The 18,114-nt window shown below is 28.0% G+C and overlaps 2 protein-coding genes and 1 non-coding gene across 6 annotated transcripts; all 3 read left to right on the plus strand.

Moving 5' to 3' along the window:
- The first annotated feature begins 826 nt into the window (after positions 1 to 826).
- On the plus strand, positions 827 to 6,192 carry LOC145936234 (uncharacterized). 3 transcript variants are annotated; one of them, XM_083038246.1, is made up of 13 exons: positions 827 to 1,168; positions 1,565 to 1,755; positions 1,884 to 2,322; positions 2,409 to 2,545; positions 2,648 to 2,763; positions 2,992 to 3,128; positions 3,466 to 3,611; positions 4,098 to 4,224; positions 4,312 to 4,549; positions 4,629 to 4,793; positions 4,879 to 5,076; positions 5,180 to 5,262; positions 5,346 to 6,192. In XM_083038246.1, the coding sequence occupies exons 2-13, from the start codon at positions 1,572 to 1,574 to the stop codon at positions 5,473 to 5,475; spliced, it is 2,100 nt and encodes a 699-aa protein (XP_082894372.1). In that variant the 5' UTR covers positions 827 to 1,168; positions 1,565 to 1,571; the 3' UTR covers positions 5,476 to 6,192. The 3 variants fall into 3 exon arrangements, with proteins under 3 accessions (XP_082894372.1, XP_082894371.1, XP_082894370.1); XM_083038245.1 differs by having other exon boundaries at positions 828 to 1,168; positions 1,571 to 1,755; positions 3,463 to 3,611; positions 5,346 to 6,191; XM_083038244.1 differs by having other exon boundaries at positions 829 to 1,168; positions 3,463 to 3,611; positions 5,346 to 6,191.
- Positions 6,193 to 9,383: 3,191 nt separating this feature from the next.
- LOC145936433 (venom protease) lies at positions 9,384 to 16,188 on the plus strand. 2 transcript variants are annotated; one of them, XM_083038658.1, is made up of 7 exons: positions 9,384 to 9,534; positions 10,876 to 10,959; positions 13,439 to 13,780; positions 14,029 to 14,331; positions 14,926 to 15,027; positions 15,310 to 15,461; positions 15,985 to 16,188. In XM_083038658.1, exons 2-7 carry the CDS (start codon positions 10,893 to 10,895, stop codon positions 16,147 to 16,149), a joined length of 1,131 nt encoding a protein of 376 aa, XP_082894784.1. In that variant the 5' UTR covers positions 9,384 to 9,534; positions 10,876 to 10,892; the 3' UTR covers positions 16,150 to 16,188. The 2 variants fall into 2 exon arrangements, with proteins under 2 accessions (XP_082894784.1, XP_082894785.1); XM_083038659.1 differs by lacking the exon at positions 9,384 to 9,534 and adding an exon at positions 10,545 to 10,773.
- A 1,202-nt stretch (positions 16,189 to 17,390) lies between these two features.
- Positions 17,391 to 17,608, plus strand: LOC145936894 (small nucleolar RNA U3). Its single transcript, XR_014425448.1, has one exon. It is a non-coding gene; the product is annotated as a small nucleolar RNA U3 (small nucleolar RNA).
- Positions 17,609 to 18,114: the final 506 nt, after the last annotated feature.

Raw genomic sequence — 18,114 nt, forward strand, 5'->3', positions numbered from 1 at the left:
ATTTCGTCTCCCTTATTAAATGTTATAAATTATTTAACAGAATATATTTTGCTTGTTTCTTTTTAAGCCGAAGCTGCAATTTGATACTTAAAAACTGCTTCAATCTTCAATCAGGACAAATATTTGTTTGATTGATCAAATCCAAATTTTCAAGTCTTTAATTTCATTCTTCAATGTTTAATTTAATATATATTATATATATTTTTGTTTTGTTTTATGCTGTGATTAAAGGCTGGATTATAGAGATTAAACTTTTTCCGTAACCGTAAATTTAAGGATTCAACCAATCGCGTTGCTTGATTCGGCAACGTGATTGGTTGAATCTTTAGGGTCATTCCACAACAGGTTGCAAATGCCCTCGTTGCCAGTTGACAATTGCGGATTGACCAATCAGCTGACAAGTAGCTTTGCTCTGATTGGTCAATCCGCAATTGTCAACTGGCAACGAGGGCATTTGCAACCTATTGTGGAATGACCCTTAAATTTACAGTTACGGAAAAAGTTTACGGCCTCTATAAACCAGCCTTAATTTTTTATACATTATTGAGTACTAGTCCTAATTGCGCGCGGAACTTGCTGATTGGTCGATCTAGTAAAAAAACCCTAGGCACCAGTTGCTGTGATTGGGCAATCGCAAAGTAGCAAAAAGACGTTTTCAATTCAGTTGACCAATTGGAGCAAAGATATCTTTATCCTGATTGGTCGATCGAAGTGCGTTCTATTTACAGCGTCATGCGAACGCAGCCATAGAATACCTGCGATGCAAGAGATACTTGAAAAGGTAGTATACTGTACGATCAACGGAACTTTTGAATAGTGAGCGTAGTTGACGAAAGGTACGATTGATGGTATCGCGATTGCCAGATGTGCACATTATGCTAACAGGAAGAGAGATCCGTCTCTCTAGATCAGTCTACATAAATTCTTTTCGATTTCATTATCATAATTTTTTACTGTGATATAAAAGAAATATATATATTCACGTTTTTTTTGGATGGATAAGCAATTTAATCAAATTTGTAGTGTCTCGATTTCGAAGGTAATAATCAGCAAGTACGTGGAAAGTATGATATATAAGTGACCGGAATCACTGAAAATAAATCTTATAAAAATGACGTGGTGAGAAGATATGCTTATCGCTTGATGAAAGTGTCCAAGGAATTGCAAGGTAAATGCATTTTCGGCATACACGAATTATTTTACCGTGGTATTGATCCAAGATTTTATTGTAATGTATGGCAAGAGAGAGAGAGAGAGAGAGAGAGAGATCTCGGAGATATATATCTAAAGTTTCGTTATCTTTCGTATTGTCAATGCACAACTTGCTTCCTGTAATTCGATATCGTTCTCGGTATCGAAGTTGTGCAACGCGCAAATATTGCCATTAAGAACGGAAAATTTTCAATCGTCCGGACTGAGCTCCTATTCAGATTATTGCTACTGTAGATTTCCGTATGCAATCGGGAAAAAAAATTAATTATTTTATTGTAAAATTTGCTCATTATTGTAGCAGTATATTTTAAGAATTAGCAGAGAATTTATTCTAATTTTAAATTTGTTGTAGAAGTAGAATGGAGGAAAGTACAAGTTCGCGAAATGTTTGGCATAAAGATAAGCCTGAGGAACAAAATGAGCTCTTTCAAGGAGAATCCACGACTGCGTCTGTAGAAGCTAATTCTACATCACTAGCCGATATATTTGATACTGCATTTACATCAACAGTTGATCCATCTCCACAATCTCGGTTTCCTTCTGGTATATACAAAATCTTGATAATTTTTTAATCAAAACTTTTTTATCTGTGCATATACAGTATATTTTAATAATTTTTTATCATAACACCATACACAATATAAGATAAATCAAATTTATCTTCTTTATAGGTAATGAAATGGAGTATGAGCATTTATTTGCAGACAGTGATATTGAGGAGTCAGATGTAGCAGCTATAGATCCTTATACAAATTCGGCTCATCCTACTGCTTCTGAAAATAATTTTGTTTATGGGAATTATTTAGCACCATCAGATACAACTAATGGCTCACAGGAATATTGGCAACCTGATCTCTTAAATTGCAATATGTGCCAAAATAGACAAGAAAGAAATTCTAAGAAAGAGCCATCTACTCGACAATTGAATCATTCATGCGAGGAGAGATTATGTAATAATTATAGGACAAAAAGGATTTTGCATGATCGTGATTTAGCAATTGAACATAAAACCAAAAGAAGCAAAGAGCAAAAGTTATTGAGTGGTCAGCAACCAGATAATTTGAGTATAGCTGGACCATCTAGATTATCGGATCATCCTATTCCAAACAAGTATATAGTTTATTAATATATTTGTATGCAACACTGCTTCTCTTTTATAATATACTATTAATATATAAATGTCATTTTATTTACAGTATAACGAGATCAACGACAAACATAGATCCTATACGTGTCCTAGAACAAGTAGGTGATCATAATTTGAGTATGGCTATTAGTTTACATCCTTCAGCATATTCAAATGTGATAACGCCTCAAGAAGTGCATTCATCTCGTATGTATTATAGCATTATATATATTATAGCACTTACAACATACTAAATATACTTAATTAGTCATTTGTAAATAGTTAATTTTCTACTTAATATTTTAATAGAAAACGATGATACACCATCAGCACCAGATTTGCAATTAGATTGGTCCTCTAGTAGCGATAGTGATGATGAAGACAATTCAGTTAAAGTACTTGGTACTGTTAATCATAATGTCAAGGTATGTAATACATAAAAATAATGTAGTAAATAACATTTTGATTATATAAAAGTTTCAAAGTATTATATACATATTATTAATCTTTTTAATATAGAAAGACTATAACTGACTATGAATATACATACATACACACACACATGTGCATGTGTGTGTGTGTGTGTGTGTGTAAAAGATATTAGTGTACATAGAAACTTTATTTAAAAGAATTCATTTTTTACAATGTTATAGAATACATTAGAAAATACAAATGAAGATAATCGTACAGTTACCGTAGTTGACTTAACTGTAGAATCTGATGAAGAACACACACCGTCTGCATCGACAAATCCTGTAGTTAGTCCGCGGTCAGCAGATTATAATCATAGGTGAGTAATATGTGTATATATATATATATACAGACTGACCCACCGAAAACATAACAGACATTTTTTGGCATTTAACAATTTGGTCAAAAAACGCTCGGACAGGTCAACTTTGTTGTCAAGGGGGACATATTAATTGGCTATTTTCGTTCACCTAACTTCAACCCCAAAAAAGGGGTTAATTTCACCCTAAAAATATGTCTGTTTCGTTTTCGGTGGGCCACTTTGTATAGGTATGTATGTATGTGTGTTATATTGTATGTTAATATAATTATAATGTAATTAGTTTTTTATATTGTAATATATAATCTATAATATAATATAAAATCTTTTTTAGAAGTAATCCCCCCTGTATGCATGGACTCGCACCTGTCGGAGATTATTGGATGGATTATCATATTGAAGCACTTAGATTGCAACATAATTCGCATCATAGAGGCACATGTCACAGAATGCCTGCTCATTCACGTTATGGATCTGTAGGAGGTAAGACAATTTTTTCATAAATGTTTATCATTTATTAATGTAATAAATTTATTTATCAGTTATATATACATATTCATATACATACATAATCATAAATGTACATACATATTCATATATATACATAAACATAAATGTATATACATATTCATATATATTCATATATATACATATATATACATATATATACATATTTACATTAGCGGATCCTGACGTCGATAATTGGGGGGGGATTGCAAAATTATTTTATTTAATATATTTGGTTTCATGATTAGCTTTTATTCCAGGATCAACGACGTCGATAGCTCGTTAACGTTTGTTTTTCTTTTCTTATAATTTTTAAACGAATTCAGTAAAACTGTTTCTTTTAATTTGCAAGGGGAGGTTTTAAACTCCCCCCCCCCCCTCCCAGGTTTAGCCAGTGACACGCACACGTATATAATATCATAATATATACTAAAAATAAAAAGATTTTATTATTTTATTCAGATACGTCTACAAATGTAACGAGACCACGCATGCATCCACTTCAAGAAAGATTGTGGGTAAATCAACAACGCATGCAAGAAGTACATAGACGAAGACTTTATCATAGATTTTCGTCGCATCACGTTGCGTTAGTGTTAATATTATATTACTATATTACTCTCTACTATATTTTATCTGATAATATATATTCTCTATTCATAAATCGTACTTTTAGTAATTCCAGACCAGGAAATGCTCATTTACATTCATCGACGTACGTCGCACGTAGAAGTGGCGAAAACAGCAGTCCTTCAAATGCTCGATGTAACAATGGAACAGATAATGCAGCATATACAGAAAATTATCTTCCACCTATTTTACCGCCGCCGCAGCAACCTACTGTTTACAGCCATCCTGAGGCTCGAGGGCCACCTAATTTCTATAGAGGATCATGCCCTATGCTACCTATAATCGTAATTTGAAAAATTTTGTTAGAATATAACATCTCCTGATATTATATCTTATATAATTTGCATTTTATATTATTCACAGGTAAATCCATTGAATAGCGTAGAAGAAATGGAACAGACTCCTCCGGTGATGTTACCCTCAATGCCAGTACATCAACATGTACATCATCATATGTATCATTATGATCCGCATCAACGGCCGTCGCAACGTATGCATCACGTTCATATTAGTTTCCATCCTCATATGGTATGTGGTCTCTTTTATTATCAAAAGTACACATTGTATGTGATTCTAGATATTGTATTCAATTTATCTCGTTTTATACATATAGCAAGGATCTGGAACACATGATATGGTGCCGTTTCCACCGTTGGCTCTACCTGATTTTGTATTGCAAGGAGCGCGTCACATGTCCGCACGACTAGACAATTATATGCGCATTGTTGATTTGCGACGTATGGCTCATATAAGTTGTGGGGCTACGCAAGAGTCTATTGAAAGCCACACATTCCCGCATAAATACAAACGGGTAAGAATAGATGTTTACAGCGAAAACTTTTAATATTATTCTATTTATGTATAAGAGTCCATTGTATAATGTTACAATATGTTACATAAATATATCTTTGTAGGTGAAAAAGGTCGAAAATGGAGAAGATGCTATCGAGAAGTGTACAATATGTTTATCCGAATTTGAAGATTGTGAAAGTGTCAGGTAAAATTTAGTTTCAGAATTTTTATATAACTTTAATTAAAATTTAATAAATTTGTAAATTTAACAACATTTTTTGTTTATAGGAGGCTTCCATGTATGCATTTATTTCATATCGATTGCGTTGATCGATGGTTGTGCACCAATAAACGTTGTCCTATATGTCGAGTGGATATTGAAACTTTTCTCCATAAGGAGTTCACTACTTCGATATAGTTTAAGGTTTTTCATATCTGCCTCTTTTTAAAATGTAATCAGATATAATTAAATATATATTTATATACATATATACATATATGTATATATATGTATGTATGTATACATGATATCAAATATTTCTCAAGATGGTCCATTCAGGAGAAAAATGTGCTGGGTTACCACTATTATTATGAATTAATGGTGTAAAAATGTTATCGATAATCAAAATAATAACGAAACATGAGCTGAGTTCCTCAAGAAGACAAGAAGAGTTGTCAATGTTCAATTTTAATACATCTCTAACTGCGGTTGGTTTTATGCTTAATGATGATAACGAATGAATATATTGAAGACTAAATTTGTTCATACATATTACTGATTTATCAATATTTAATTTTTATCTTTGTTTATACACGTATACGACGTAAAAATCTATGCTATAAGAAATTTAAAATAACTTATATATGACTTTATAAAAATATATATCTTTGAGTATAGAATATACTTAAAAAATATACACAAAGATATATATACATAGTTTGACAACTCGATTTGATTCTATGTCTGTCGACATAATACTTCTGGTATACAATACATACTATATAAATTATATGCATTCAGTGTACTCAATTTATGAAAATATTGAAATTTCTATTGTAAATATTTTATTGATATCATGTAAATTTTTGTAATGCTTGAATTAAATTTGTGACCTTGACAAAATTCTAATATTACATGTTATATTACTAATAACAATTTACAGAATAGCTTAATTTTAATTTTATCTTTTCGTATATTAATTCGTACCTATAATATGCCTATAAAGCCCTGATTTTTTATCCTAGATATATAATATTAATATAGATCTGAATATTGAAAAATTATTATTTGCAATTGTTGCAGTTTACTATCAATTGTTCTTTATGTGAGAGAATATTATTATATAGTGTGCTGTTGTTCAAATTATATTTGTGATATATTATTTCTCCTTATTGAAACTAATTATTCAAACTAAATTAGAATGCAGTGCGCCATTTGAAATAATGCCGAAAATGATATGACAGGTTTATTATAAAAACAAATAATTATTCATATTAAATTTCTTCGATTACTATTACCTATATGCTAAGCCAAAGACTTAGCCTAAGTTATAAACAAGTATTTGATCTATAGAATGATTAAGCAATTTAAATTAAAGATAATCGCCATCGTATCTATGAAAATTGCAGAAAAAATCAATATTGTCAGGCCTTATATACATATACATATATTTGTCACTCTTGTATATATGTTATGTTATGTTACATAATAGAAGAATCAAATATTGTTCTCTAGTTATAATAATCATAGTAAAAATAACTTTTATTATATTAGAATATCTTCAGTATTCAAGTTGACTACTGTGACACAAATTATTTTGTCAATGTGCGATTTAAAATGTAATAATATATAATAGATAACATAAAAACACATTGTATAATGTCCATAGGATTTTCTGTTGCTAGTTTAATATTAAAGAATGAATTAAGAAGGAAAGGGAAGTTTTATATATTATTACAGATTATTATAAAGGTTTGAAAGAATTATAAAGATTTACACACACATACACACATTTCTGCTAAATTATAAATTTTAATAATTTTATATTTCTGATTAGTATTATAGTGAAATCTCACATATGTAATTTGTTTTATTATTGATGAATGATTGTCGTCATATAAAAATATTTTTACACTGCCATATACTAATCATCTGATAAATTATTCATCAAAATTTATTTTTTGAAGGACGTGTATAATTCTTTGACCATTGTATTTTATACAACAAATTTTACAACAGTTTAATTAAATATATTTATAATTTAATAATATATATTTATAATGTGTTTATATACACAACACAATTAAAATTTCGGAAGTGATAAGTGCAATGCGTTCTGTTTTAAGAATCGTATACAAACGAAAAGATATATTTGCCATATACAATCAAGTAGTTAGATAATTCATCATCTCTTGACGCGCGACTTATTTTATTATAAATAAGAGCACAAATGGATGATATATAAATATACATTTATATTAATTATAATTACAGGATATGTATATCAGAAAAAACAATAATTTTTGTATACTTTCATATAAATAATAAGATAGAAGTATAAAAATATATATACAGTATATATATATATATATATATATATATATATATGCTGTAATAAAATAGCATATTAATGCAAAATTGTATTGACTTACTGTTGCAATACTATATAGAGTAAATGTTATGCAAAATACATGACTCTTTGAATAAGGTATTATTATGTTTTAATTAAAACAGCTAAAGTTATTTAATTCTGTATGTACACGCGCACATCGGATGTTAATGTCTGTGTAAATATGATTAAAAGATTCATTCGTGACAGAATGCCCTTGTGAGTAATGCATGCTTGCACTACCGGATATAAAAAAAGATGCAAAATTGTTTGTCGCTGTTTTATTATCGGTAAATCACCGCATATATGGAAATAGATTCACACGTTTCGTGATTACCAAAAGATGCGAAAAATTATTATTAAAACATCATCATGTATCTATCGTATACGAACGCAACGTAAACTCAAGGTCGTCTCTCTTTCCGAAACGTAAAACCCCAGAAATTTAACGGATCTGACTGTCCAATAACATTGGGAAAGTATAATTGAGCGAGATATAATCTGTCATGGGAAAGGTCTTCTTTCGATAGCCTTGTTATAAGTGATTTTCCCTGATGACTCATATCAAGAATATGAAGCACGGGACTTTCATGAATACCGCGATCTCGATTTTTTCGTAAAGAAAATACAGTTCTTGATTATATGTACATTTGTATAGCGATAATTTGATTATATATGTATATATATGTAATTTTTTAAATGTAAATATGTATATATTTTATTGTAAATATTTTATTGATTATAGCACGAAAAAATTATAGCAAATAATTGTGTATATTTTATGTTATCGATATTATTTAAAAATGTGACATAACTATATACTTAAAGTGTAATATTCTCCATATTATACAATTTTTTATTTATCTATATATTTATCTATTATATGTGTGTGTATATATACATATAATAGATAAATATATAGATAAATAAAAAATTGTATGATGGAGAATATTACACTTAAGTATAATGTTATTTTACATTTTTAAATAATATTGATAACATAAAATATACACAATTATTTGCTACAATTTTTTCGTGCTATATAATCAATAAAATATTTACAATAAAATATATACATATTTACATTTAAAAAATTACAGGCTGATTATAGATTTTATATATTTGCATATTAATATTGTGATGTGTGTGTAGCAAAATAACTAATAATAAGTGAAGTTTAATTGAAATTAATAAAACTTTTTTATTTATTTTTGGTTTTGAAACTCAAGTTTTCTTTATATTTGTTATTATCATTTATAATATTCAAAACTATATTAATATATCATAGCAAGGTCTTTCTCATATAATTTAAAAATGTCTTTACTGTAAGCAAAATAGAGTATAAAATTAGTAAAGAAAATTAGTAAAGAAAAAATTTTATATACATATAATATAATATATATATATATATATATATATATATATATATATATATATAGAAAAATATTACACGCATATTTTACATATTTAAAAATTATAAATTATTCATAGTTATAAGTTATGCATACAGATATGAAATAGAAAAGATAATTTTGTTTGTATTGAAACAATCGACATTTTTCTCGATTTCTATCTTTAGCATCCAAACATATGTTTGCCAGCAATTTTCGTGTGAAACAATATACACGTAGAAGAATCTTTCGTATTTACACGCATACAATTAAATCTCAGTCTAGCATGTGACTATTGGTTGATTGCTTCTCTGTCCGTTATAAAAAGAATGCGGCAGATGAGAGCAATCCAGTAGTCCTCGTGCGATGTTCATCGACGATTCTCGCTGTTCTCATTGATCTACCAATCGCTGGTTTCTTTATTTTTGTGCAAAAGGATCTGATTTGTGTGCGAGCAGTAACATATTAAATTAATTAGTGAGTAACAGTTAAACCAAATTGAATTAGTGTCCATCTTAAAAAAAACTGAAACCAATATAATTTCGACACGTGAATAAAATTTTCAATAATATGATTATATCATTATAATTTTTTATATCAATTAATACCATTGTTTCTGTTGTTATAAGCGTATATAAAAATCATTTTTGCGCTTCTATAGTCAATGAGATCTAAAAGAATTTATCCATATATGTATATTGTATCATCTTTAATCTCTTTCCCTCTGTTTCTCTATCTCATTCTCTTTCTCAGTTTCTTATGCAATCTTACGATAGCAATGTTATTTTGTTAATAAACTATTATGAGATGACGTGCGTTAAATTATAAATAACAATCGCATTACGTTCGAAAATTGCTGATGCCTATTTAACATGCGAAAAAATAATGTTTTATAATAATATTTTATAATAATATTTTATTTGATAAAGCGTTACAGCTCCTAAGCTGTTGTATGATAATTATACTTGACTATACTTGGTTTAAATTTCGCGAATTATTAATTTCTAACTTATATACATTGCCACAATAATTATGTATATATAACAAAAATTTGGAATTTATTTAATATTTATTAAATTTGGAATTTATTAGTATTTATTACACTTTGATAATATTTATAGGTAATATATATCAGTATTATTACATGTCATAAACTATCTTCTGAATTTAACAAGAAAATGTGATTTTTAATTTCGAAATCAGAAGATAAGTCAATAATTTAATTATTGACTTATCTTCTCATGTCACATACACATTTTTCCGAGAAAATTTAATAATTTGTCAATATCGTAGCTTTCAACGTGCACACGCATCTTTGGTCTGACGTCATTAGTATAATGTTATTTTCATTGAACTCGGAGCGATTTTATTTCTCAATGTCAAATATAACTCATAATTAACTTTGACCGTGAAATAAGTCGCGGGGGAATCCGCTAACAATATGTTGTTACGCTAGGTTGCAAATGCTTAATATCAATCATCTATTATGGATAAACTCGTATTTATTCAATGTCGGGGGTACCCAAGCAGAACTTATTTTCACACCGACTAGCGCGATAGAAGCATCGAAATCTCCACACACGTGCTACATCCTGATTCACCGAATTTCTTTACAATGTTTTTATTTAATAGTCACACATGTATCCCTTTTTATATTAAGAACTCTTGAAAGCGGAAGTTGCATTCAATATTTTAACAAAGTGAAAAAAATAATAAGTGATTTTTTTATTATTATAATTACATAAAACATTTATTTATAAGTTGCATGATCTACTTAAATATTGACACTGAAATAACGTGATATATTTTAATTTTTAGGCTACGCGTGATTTAAAATGTGGTCTTCCGTCATCGTATTCATCAGTTTATTATGTATATTAATACCATCAACGCAGTCTCAAGGTATGCGCTTTTTATTACCATTTTGAGTACATATATGTCCCTACAGATTCCATTACAATCTCGTCACTCAGGTTTTACTTGTCAACTACTAATAATAACCAACCGGTATTTCGGATGAAAGAGGTTCGATATATTCAAATGTCATTCGGACACAAAATATATTGTCTAACTGTTATAAATATACATGCTGCTGTGTTACTCTCGAATGTGTCTTCCGTCTTACGTAATTGTTACTTTATCCATATAATTACTTAATGGCTTGACAAGCTTCATTACTAAAGAATACTATTTACGAAAGAATTATATAAAGAATTTTATTTATGAAAGTTGTATTTAAATTATATATTGAACTTTAAGATAATTAAATCGATATGTGTTTTTGTATATTAAAAATTCTCTTTTAATAATTTAGCGTGTAAGATTGGTGTATTTTTCTCTTCATAAATTTGTGAAGATTAATTAATTTTTATAACTATATATAATATCATATGTATAAAGGCTTACAAACTTTTTACGTTATATTATTACATAGATTACCGAGAAATTACGAGTAGTAGATATTGACGTAAAACTGACTGAACACGGCCAAGGCGAGATTCTTTAAATCGAGAGAACGAGACTCTTATGTATATATATTGTGTAGCATGACCATCAATGAAGGTTGGCTGGAGGCCGTTTGTTACGACATTTTGCATCTTTTTTTCAATGATTCGATGTTTCCGAGAAAAAATATCGCCACAAGTTAAAAGAATCATGATTATACAATCGATCAGATTTGCGATCTAAATTAATATAATGATGAAGTATACTTTGAGATAAACACTGAAAGTATATGTAATATATTCCACTATGTTTCAATGAGAAATTATTTGTATAACATTAATTGAAAATAATTATGTATATAACGAACTTTTTAAATAATTTTTATAAATTAAATAGAAATAATCGCTTTGAAAATAATACAGAAAAATTAACGGCCAATTATACAATCATGTTTGATTCTTTTTTTACATATTAATTTATTATTTAATTATTCTAATCACATGTAGTATAATTGAATCAGAAAGATAATTTGCCGGATGTGGTCGCGGTTGATTTATTATATAGAGTAATCATTATGAATAAAAAAGTTGTTACACTACTTATTACGTTATAGATTTTGTTTCAGTTCATGCTGTAACTGTAAATAGTGTAGTAATATAAATAAAAGAATCTTAAATAAATCTTAAATAAAGGGTAAAAAGTTGAAAATTACATAATATTTGTTATATATTATTATATTATAGAAAATGTTTTGAAATCACACACACACACACACAATTAATTTATAAGGAAAATCTTTTTAAAAGTAATATTTTGCTATGAAATAAAAAAAGATGTAAAAGTTATAATCTTTTACTCATGTGGCACAAATATCTGACAGTTAATAGCTGAATATATCTATTTAGAATGTATAATATTGTCCGCTTATTTTTTACAATTAAATGTATTCCACTATGTTTCAATGTAAACCACGATAAACTTATCGGAATATTATGATCATCAGAGTTTAAGAAACAGTACTTAGCAATGCAACAAACATTAGCAACTTTTTTTTCACAGAAAATGCATTTACATATTGCAATTAGTAGAATTTATGTAATCGGAGATCGTACGTACATAAATGTTTAATGTGCATATAGTAGTTTATTGCGCAATAAAATGCATTCTAAATAATCATTTAATTTATTTCATTACGATAGCGATAAAGTTGTACAATTTCTTATGCTAAATTTTATAATGTTCCTATAATCGCTATCTGTGTGTGTGTGTGTGTTGTGTGTGCTTATAATTTTTATAATTATTCTTGATTAATTAAAGATTTTTAATAAAAATAAAATCTTGTTTATCGCTTGATAAATATATAATTACAAATATGTCACAATAAGTCTTTTTTCGAATATTCTTTATCTTATTAACAGGATTTATATGCAAAAATAAAATGTTACGCATGCATAGCGAATATGCTATTATAATTATTTTAATTTTTATATAATATACAAAAACTTATATGAACTTATAACAATATAAAAACATATGTATCATATATATATCAAAAAATGATACTTTGTCAACGTATAAAAAGTCTTTTACAGAATATATATGGAATTCTATTTAAAGTTTTATGTGTAATACAGAAAATATTTGCAAAAGTATAATACGCACGCATACAAAAAATATATATTAAAATATACACACACACATTAAAATATATAACACATAAAACTATAAATAGAATTCTATCTTTTATCGCGAATCATAGATCATCTAAAATGGATTTTATAAAAACATATGTCTTTTAAATATATATACCAATATATATGCAATATATATTAATAGAAAATTATATTGACAATTACTTTGATTAAAAATCTTTTAAAAAGAAACTCATTATAGGTATAATATTAAAATTCGTTAAACTCAATTTTTGTTGTTATAGGTTCATGCCAAAATCCGCAAGGACAATCAGGCAAATGTATCAATATTAGAAATTGTCCCGTATTGCTCAACCTTTTGCAATCAAATCCTCAAAATCCAGAAGTAGGAAATTTTCTCCGTGGTTCCGTTTGCGGGTTTGAAGGTAGGGATCCTCAAGTTTGCTGTCCTGCCGGCATCAATGGCGGAAATACCGGTGATACAGGAAACGCAGGCAACGATTTAGAAGGCGATCAAGGTCGCAGCGAGATCACGAATACTGTGTATGGTCCTTTGTATCCACCTGATTGCGGATTCAGTAATGTAACGCTACGTAGAATCGTTGGTGGCGAGCCAGCTTCGTTAGGTACGAATAATTTTTATGCTAAATCAATTTTTTTGCTTCTCACAGATCATTGACAATCATATTTTGAAATTATATTATATTTTTAGAAAAAAATTACAAATTTAAAATACCTCTTCTTGTTAAAAATATTCGGATAAATAGAAGTTTTTTTTTTAATTTTAAGTTTTTTCAAACTTGTTCACAAAAATATGGAAGCGTCTTCTTAATGAATCTATAATTCTGATAATAATAATTGATTAATTTTGCAGGTGCTTGGCCTTGGCTCACCACTCTCGGATATAGAAACTCGAGAGATCCGAATGTTCCGAGATGGCTTTGCGGTGGTGCCCTGATTACCTCTCGGCATGTGCTCACTGCCGGACATTGCGTGTACGGACGAGATGATTTGTATAAAGTACGTATTGGCGATTTGGATCTCAACAGCGATAACGATGGAGCGATTCCCTTTGAGGACTTTATTGAAAGAAAAACAGTACATCCCGACTACAACCCCACAACCCATACAAATGATGTGGCTGTCTTGAAAACGACTCGAGACGTACCCTTTACATGTGAGGTTTCCTATTCTGCTAATGTTTTTCTTTTTTTTTTTTCAATTACGTTGGTATTTTTTCCACGAAAGATCGATAAACGGTGTAAAAATTACTGAAAACATTTGATCGATATGAAATATGAGAAGAAAAAAAAAGGAACTTCAATAAAATCATTACTGATTCTTTAGGAATCAGAGAAGTTCTATCATTTTTTTCTTTATGTTTCGAGTTCTATCTTTTTGTAATTTAACGTAAATTGTCTTTGATAATTATCCTCCTCTATTTATCATTTCGCGCCAAAAAGAATTACAGAGATAAAAAATTTTTATTTTTTTTTTCACTCCTAATAAGTGAGAATTATATGTTCAAACGTAGATCTATAGAGAGAGAGACATTTTTTTATAAATATAACTATTTTAAAATTAAATAGATTAAATAGATTAAAATTTAGATAGATATTTGATTTATAAAATCGATAAAATCTGTGCAAAATTAATATCATATCACAGCTTTTAAAATTAAATATTTTATAGCTTATAGAGATAGGTTTTATATTTTCATTTCTTTTTTTAACACTGACGATAAATTGATATCAACTTTATAAACTTTCAGCAACGCTTCATCCCATTTGTCTTCCGGTAGATGATTTTAATAGATATAGAAATCTGGAGAATACATATCCTTTCATTGCTGGATGGGGATCTGTTTATTTCCGTAAGTACATATGAAATAAACTATACACACAAATATATATATTCTTATATATATATTCTTATGCATATATAATTTTTTGTTAATTATAATTTGATAAATTTTTTTAATTCTTTTAATCTGATAAATATATATATATATATATATATCATGTGTGTATATATATAAATCACGTGTGTATATGTGTGAATGTGTATACATAAAAAAAGCCTAATAAATATGTGATAATTAATTATCAGAAGTGCTATAATGCTTTTTATGATATATGTATTGTTAATTTTTTAGGTGGACCCACAAGCAGTCGGCTTTTGCAGACACAAATTCCTGTACGTACAGAACAAGAATGCAAAACAGCTTTTCAGAACTTTAAAGGAAATGTAATAGATAGCCGCGTTTTGTGCGCTGGTTTTGCTCGAGGTGGAAAAGACTCCTGTCAGGTGAGAAATGATTATAGAATAATTATACTGATAGAAAATATTAATAAGAAATTTTTAATATCTTATTTACTATATTTTTTAATGGCTTAATAGGTAAATAAAAAAAATAATTAATAAATCGAATTATGTAGATTATACACTTTAATCAATTGAAAAGGTAATCCCGAAAATTCATATTGTTTTCAATCTGGTTACGCACACACTTTGATTGTAAATCGATTTTCTGTCGTTCTTTTTATGATTCCTTATATCATTATTTATCAAATTTATTTGCTATTCAATTAATAATTCGCTAAGCAATTTTATCAAATTCTGAAAATTTTTGTATTTTTTAAAAATTATTTATACATATATGTAAATGAACTATGTGTGTGTTAATGAGACATATATGATTGAGAAACGAATTCATTATAATAATGCAATAATTTTTAAAGATACTGAAATTTAAAAGAAAAAAAAATCATTAATTTGCTAATTAAATATTTTTATTTGTTTTTACTTACGATATAAAATGATTTTTCAGGGTGATAGTGGTGGACCAATGATGTCTCCTAGTCCTCAAGATTACAAAATATATTATGTTGTTGGAGTAGTATCATATGGTTACAGATGCGCCGAACCAGGTTTCCCGGGTGTTTATACAAAAGTTACAGCCTTCCTCGATTTCATTACGAGCCAATTAGTGTAAATATAATTTCTTCGTACGCAAATATAAAAATCTTCCGTCCATTTGTTTCTGTTAAATCCTGAAAACTGATGAATGTCATATATGTATATATATATATATATATATATATATATATATATATATATATATGATATGTCGCAGTATATATATATATATATATCTTGTTTGTTGCTTTATTTAAAGCAAAATAATTTCTTAAATGTGTATATGTGTATATGATGTGTGTATGTGTGTGTATATATATTATCTAATGTGATTAAAAATTATAAAAATTATAATTTTTTTTATTATCTACGTTTTAATTTTTTTCTATGATTTATTACTTTTTTATTAGCATATTATGCTTTATATGCTTATTTGGAATAATTATATATATTTTTTAACAGTATCTATATATACACACACTTCTTGTACGCATAAATTTACATGTGAAAATTAATGATTTTAATAGTCACTCTTCATTTATCCGAATTTCAATTTTCGTTTTCTAAATCTCTCTCAAGTTTTGAGAGCCACTTCGATTAAATTCCAATTAACTTAATCGATGATTAATTTATTAATAAATTATATCTGCTGTATTTTGTTAATATATATAGATATAGAATTATTATTTATTGTTGTTTAAAAAATGAAAAAATAGATTAGGAGCAATGAGTTACACAATTATAAATTTTGCTGTAATTCTGCCAATTGAATTAATCGATGATTAATCGATTAGTCGAAGTTAATCGAAGTTTGATTGAAAGTGTCCCTGAAATTTGCATGACGCTTCTAAACATATCAGTAATACCCTCTATGAAGGATATTGAAAAATAGTTGATAAAACATATTACTATGTCGATAAGAAGAATGTTTACCTTTATCACAAATTTACAATAACATATTATAAACAATTAAAATAGCTTAATTAATATACTACGAGTATTATTTAAATAACAATAATAACATAAATTGTAAGTAATATTATAAGTATTTATATTATTCTCAATACTAACTAAAATAATATAACTCGTAATATTAATTATTTTATTGTTTTAATTATTTATGCTAATATAAATTTTTTATATACGACACCTTTATGTGCAGTAGTTTATAATGCATTAGCATTAGCACATGCAACTGAAAATGCTATTAGATTAGTTTTTGCTTTAGTCGCTAGAGGGCTACAACGAGAAAGTGTTACCCGTAGTTAAAATCCAATACTAACAGTATATATAGGGCATAGGAGACTGCTGAAATTTAAGATCATGCTTCACAGGATCACTTCTGTAGTGCTTGATCTCATTCTCCCTCCCTAACATGGGAGTAAACGTAACCACGATGAAGAGACATCGCTCTCTTCCTTGAGCGTGAGAACGACCACGAGTTCTCGGACTTGTTTCGAGAGCTCTGTCATCGATGATCGTTCACTCTTTGCACTCAGTGCAAAGGGGATGGGAAGTAGAGCATTCAGAGTGGTTATTATAATATTATTCTAAAAATAAAAATATTTACAGATATAGTTTATCTAAGTCATTTTTATGTTTAATTTTTATATGCTTTGAATCGCACTACTTGTTACTGTGATACTTTTATTTTCTGACCTTTGACGATCGGCCGTATCACGTTCTGCGATTATCTTATGTACAATTAAAAATTAATTCTTATCTGATTGTGAGATTATAAGAAATAGATCATCTTTCGACGATGAACGAAATTTGTTGCATAGAAACAACATATATAATATCATGTTTTAAAATAATTTATAGATGCCTAAAAATTGTAGTTGTATTAAATTTATTTTTCAACTTTATATGAAATGAGAAAATACTCATTGTCAGAAATACTTTTTTCTGTCTTCAGAACGTAACATTAAACCATTCAAAAAAATTTCGAAAAAGGCGAAATGCCTTTCTCAGGGAAGAAAACAATTACTCTTCGTCTCGTGATTACATTAACTTCCATGGCGAATAAAGTTTGAGAGCA

The sequence above is a fragment of the Prenolepis imparis genome, unplaced genomic scaffold, assembly GCF_030444845.1.
Source record: "Prenolepis imparis isolate NDT839.2.m4 unplaced genomic scaffold, iyPreImpa1.0 SCAF_5, whole genome shotgun sequence".
In the NCBI taxonomy this organism is placed as follows: Eukaryota; Metazoa; Arthropoda; class Insecta; order Hymenoptera; family Formicidae; genus Prenolepis; species Prenolepis imparis.

Coding starts and splice junctions, on each gene's coding strand:
- LOC145936234 (XM_083038245.1), top strand. CDS start 1,572: ATGGAGGAAAGTACAAGTTCGCGAAATGTTTGGCATAAAGATAAGCCT. Junction 3,129..3,462: donor TCAGCAGATTATAATCATAG/GTGAGTAATATG, acceptor AATCTTTTTTAG/AAGTAATCCCCCCTGTATGC. Junction 4,550..4,628: donor GCCCTATGCTACCTATAATC/GTAATTTGAAAA, acceptor TATTATTCACAG/GTAAATCCATTGAATAGCGT.
- LOC145936433 (XM_083038658.1), top strand. CDS start 10,893: ATGTGGTCTTCCGTCATCGTATTCATCAGTTTATTATGTATATTAATA. Junction 13,781..14,028: donor TGGCGAGCCAGCTTCGTTAG/GTACGAATAATT, acceptor TTAATTTTGCAG/GTGCTTGGCCTTGGCTCACC. Junction 14,332..14,925: donor TCGAGACGTACCCTTTACAT/GTGAGGTTTCCT, acceptor ATAAACTTTCAG/CAACGCTTCATCCCATTTGT.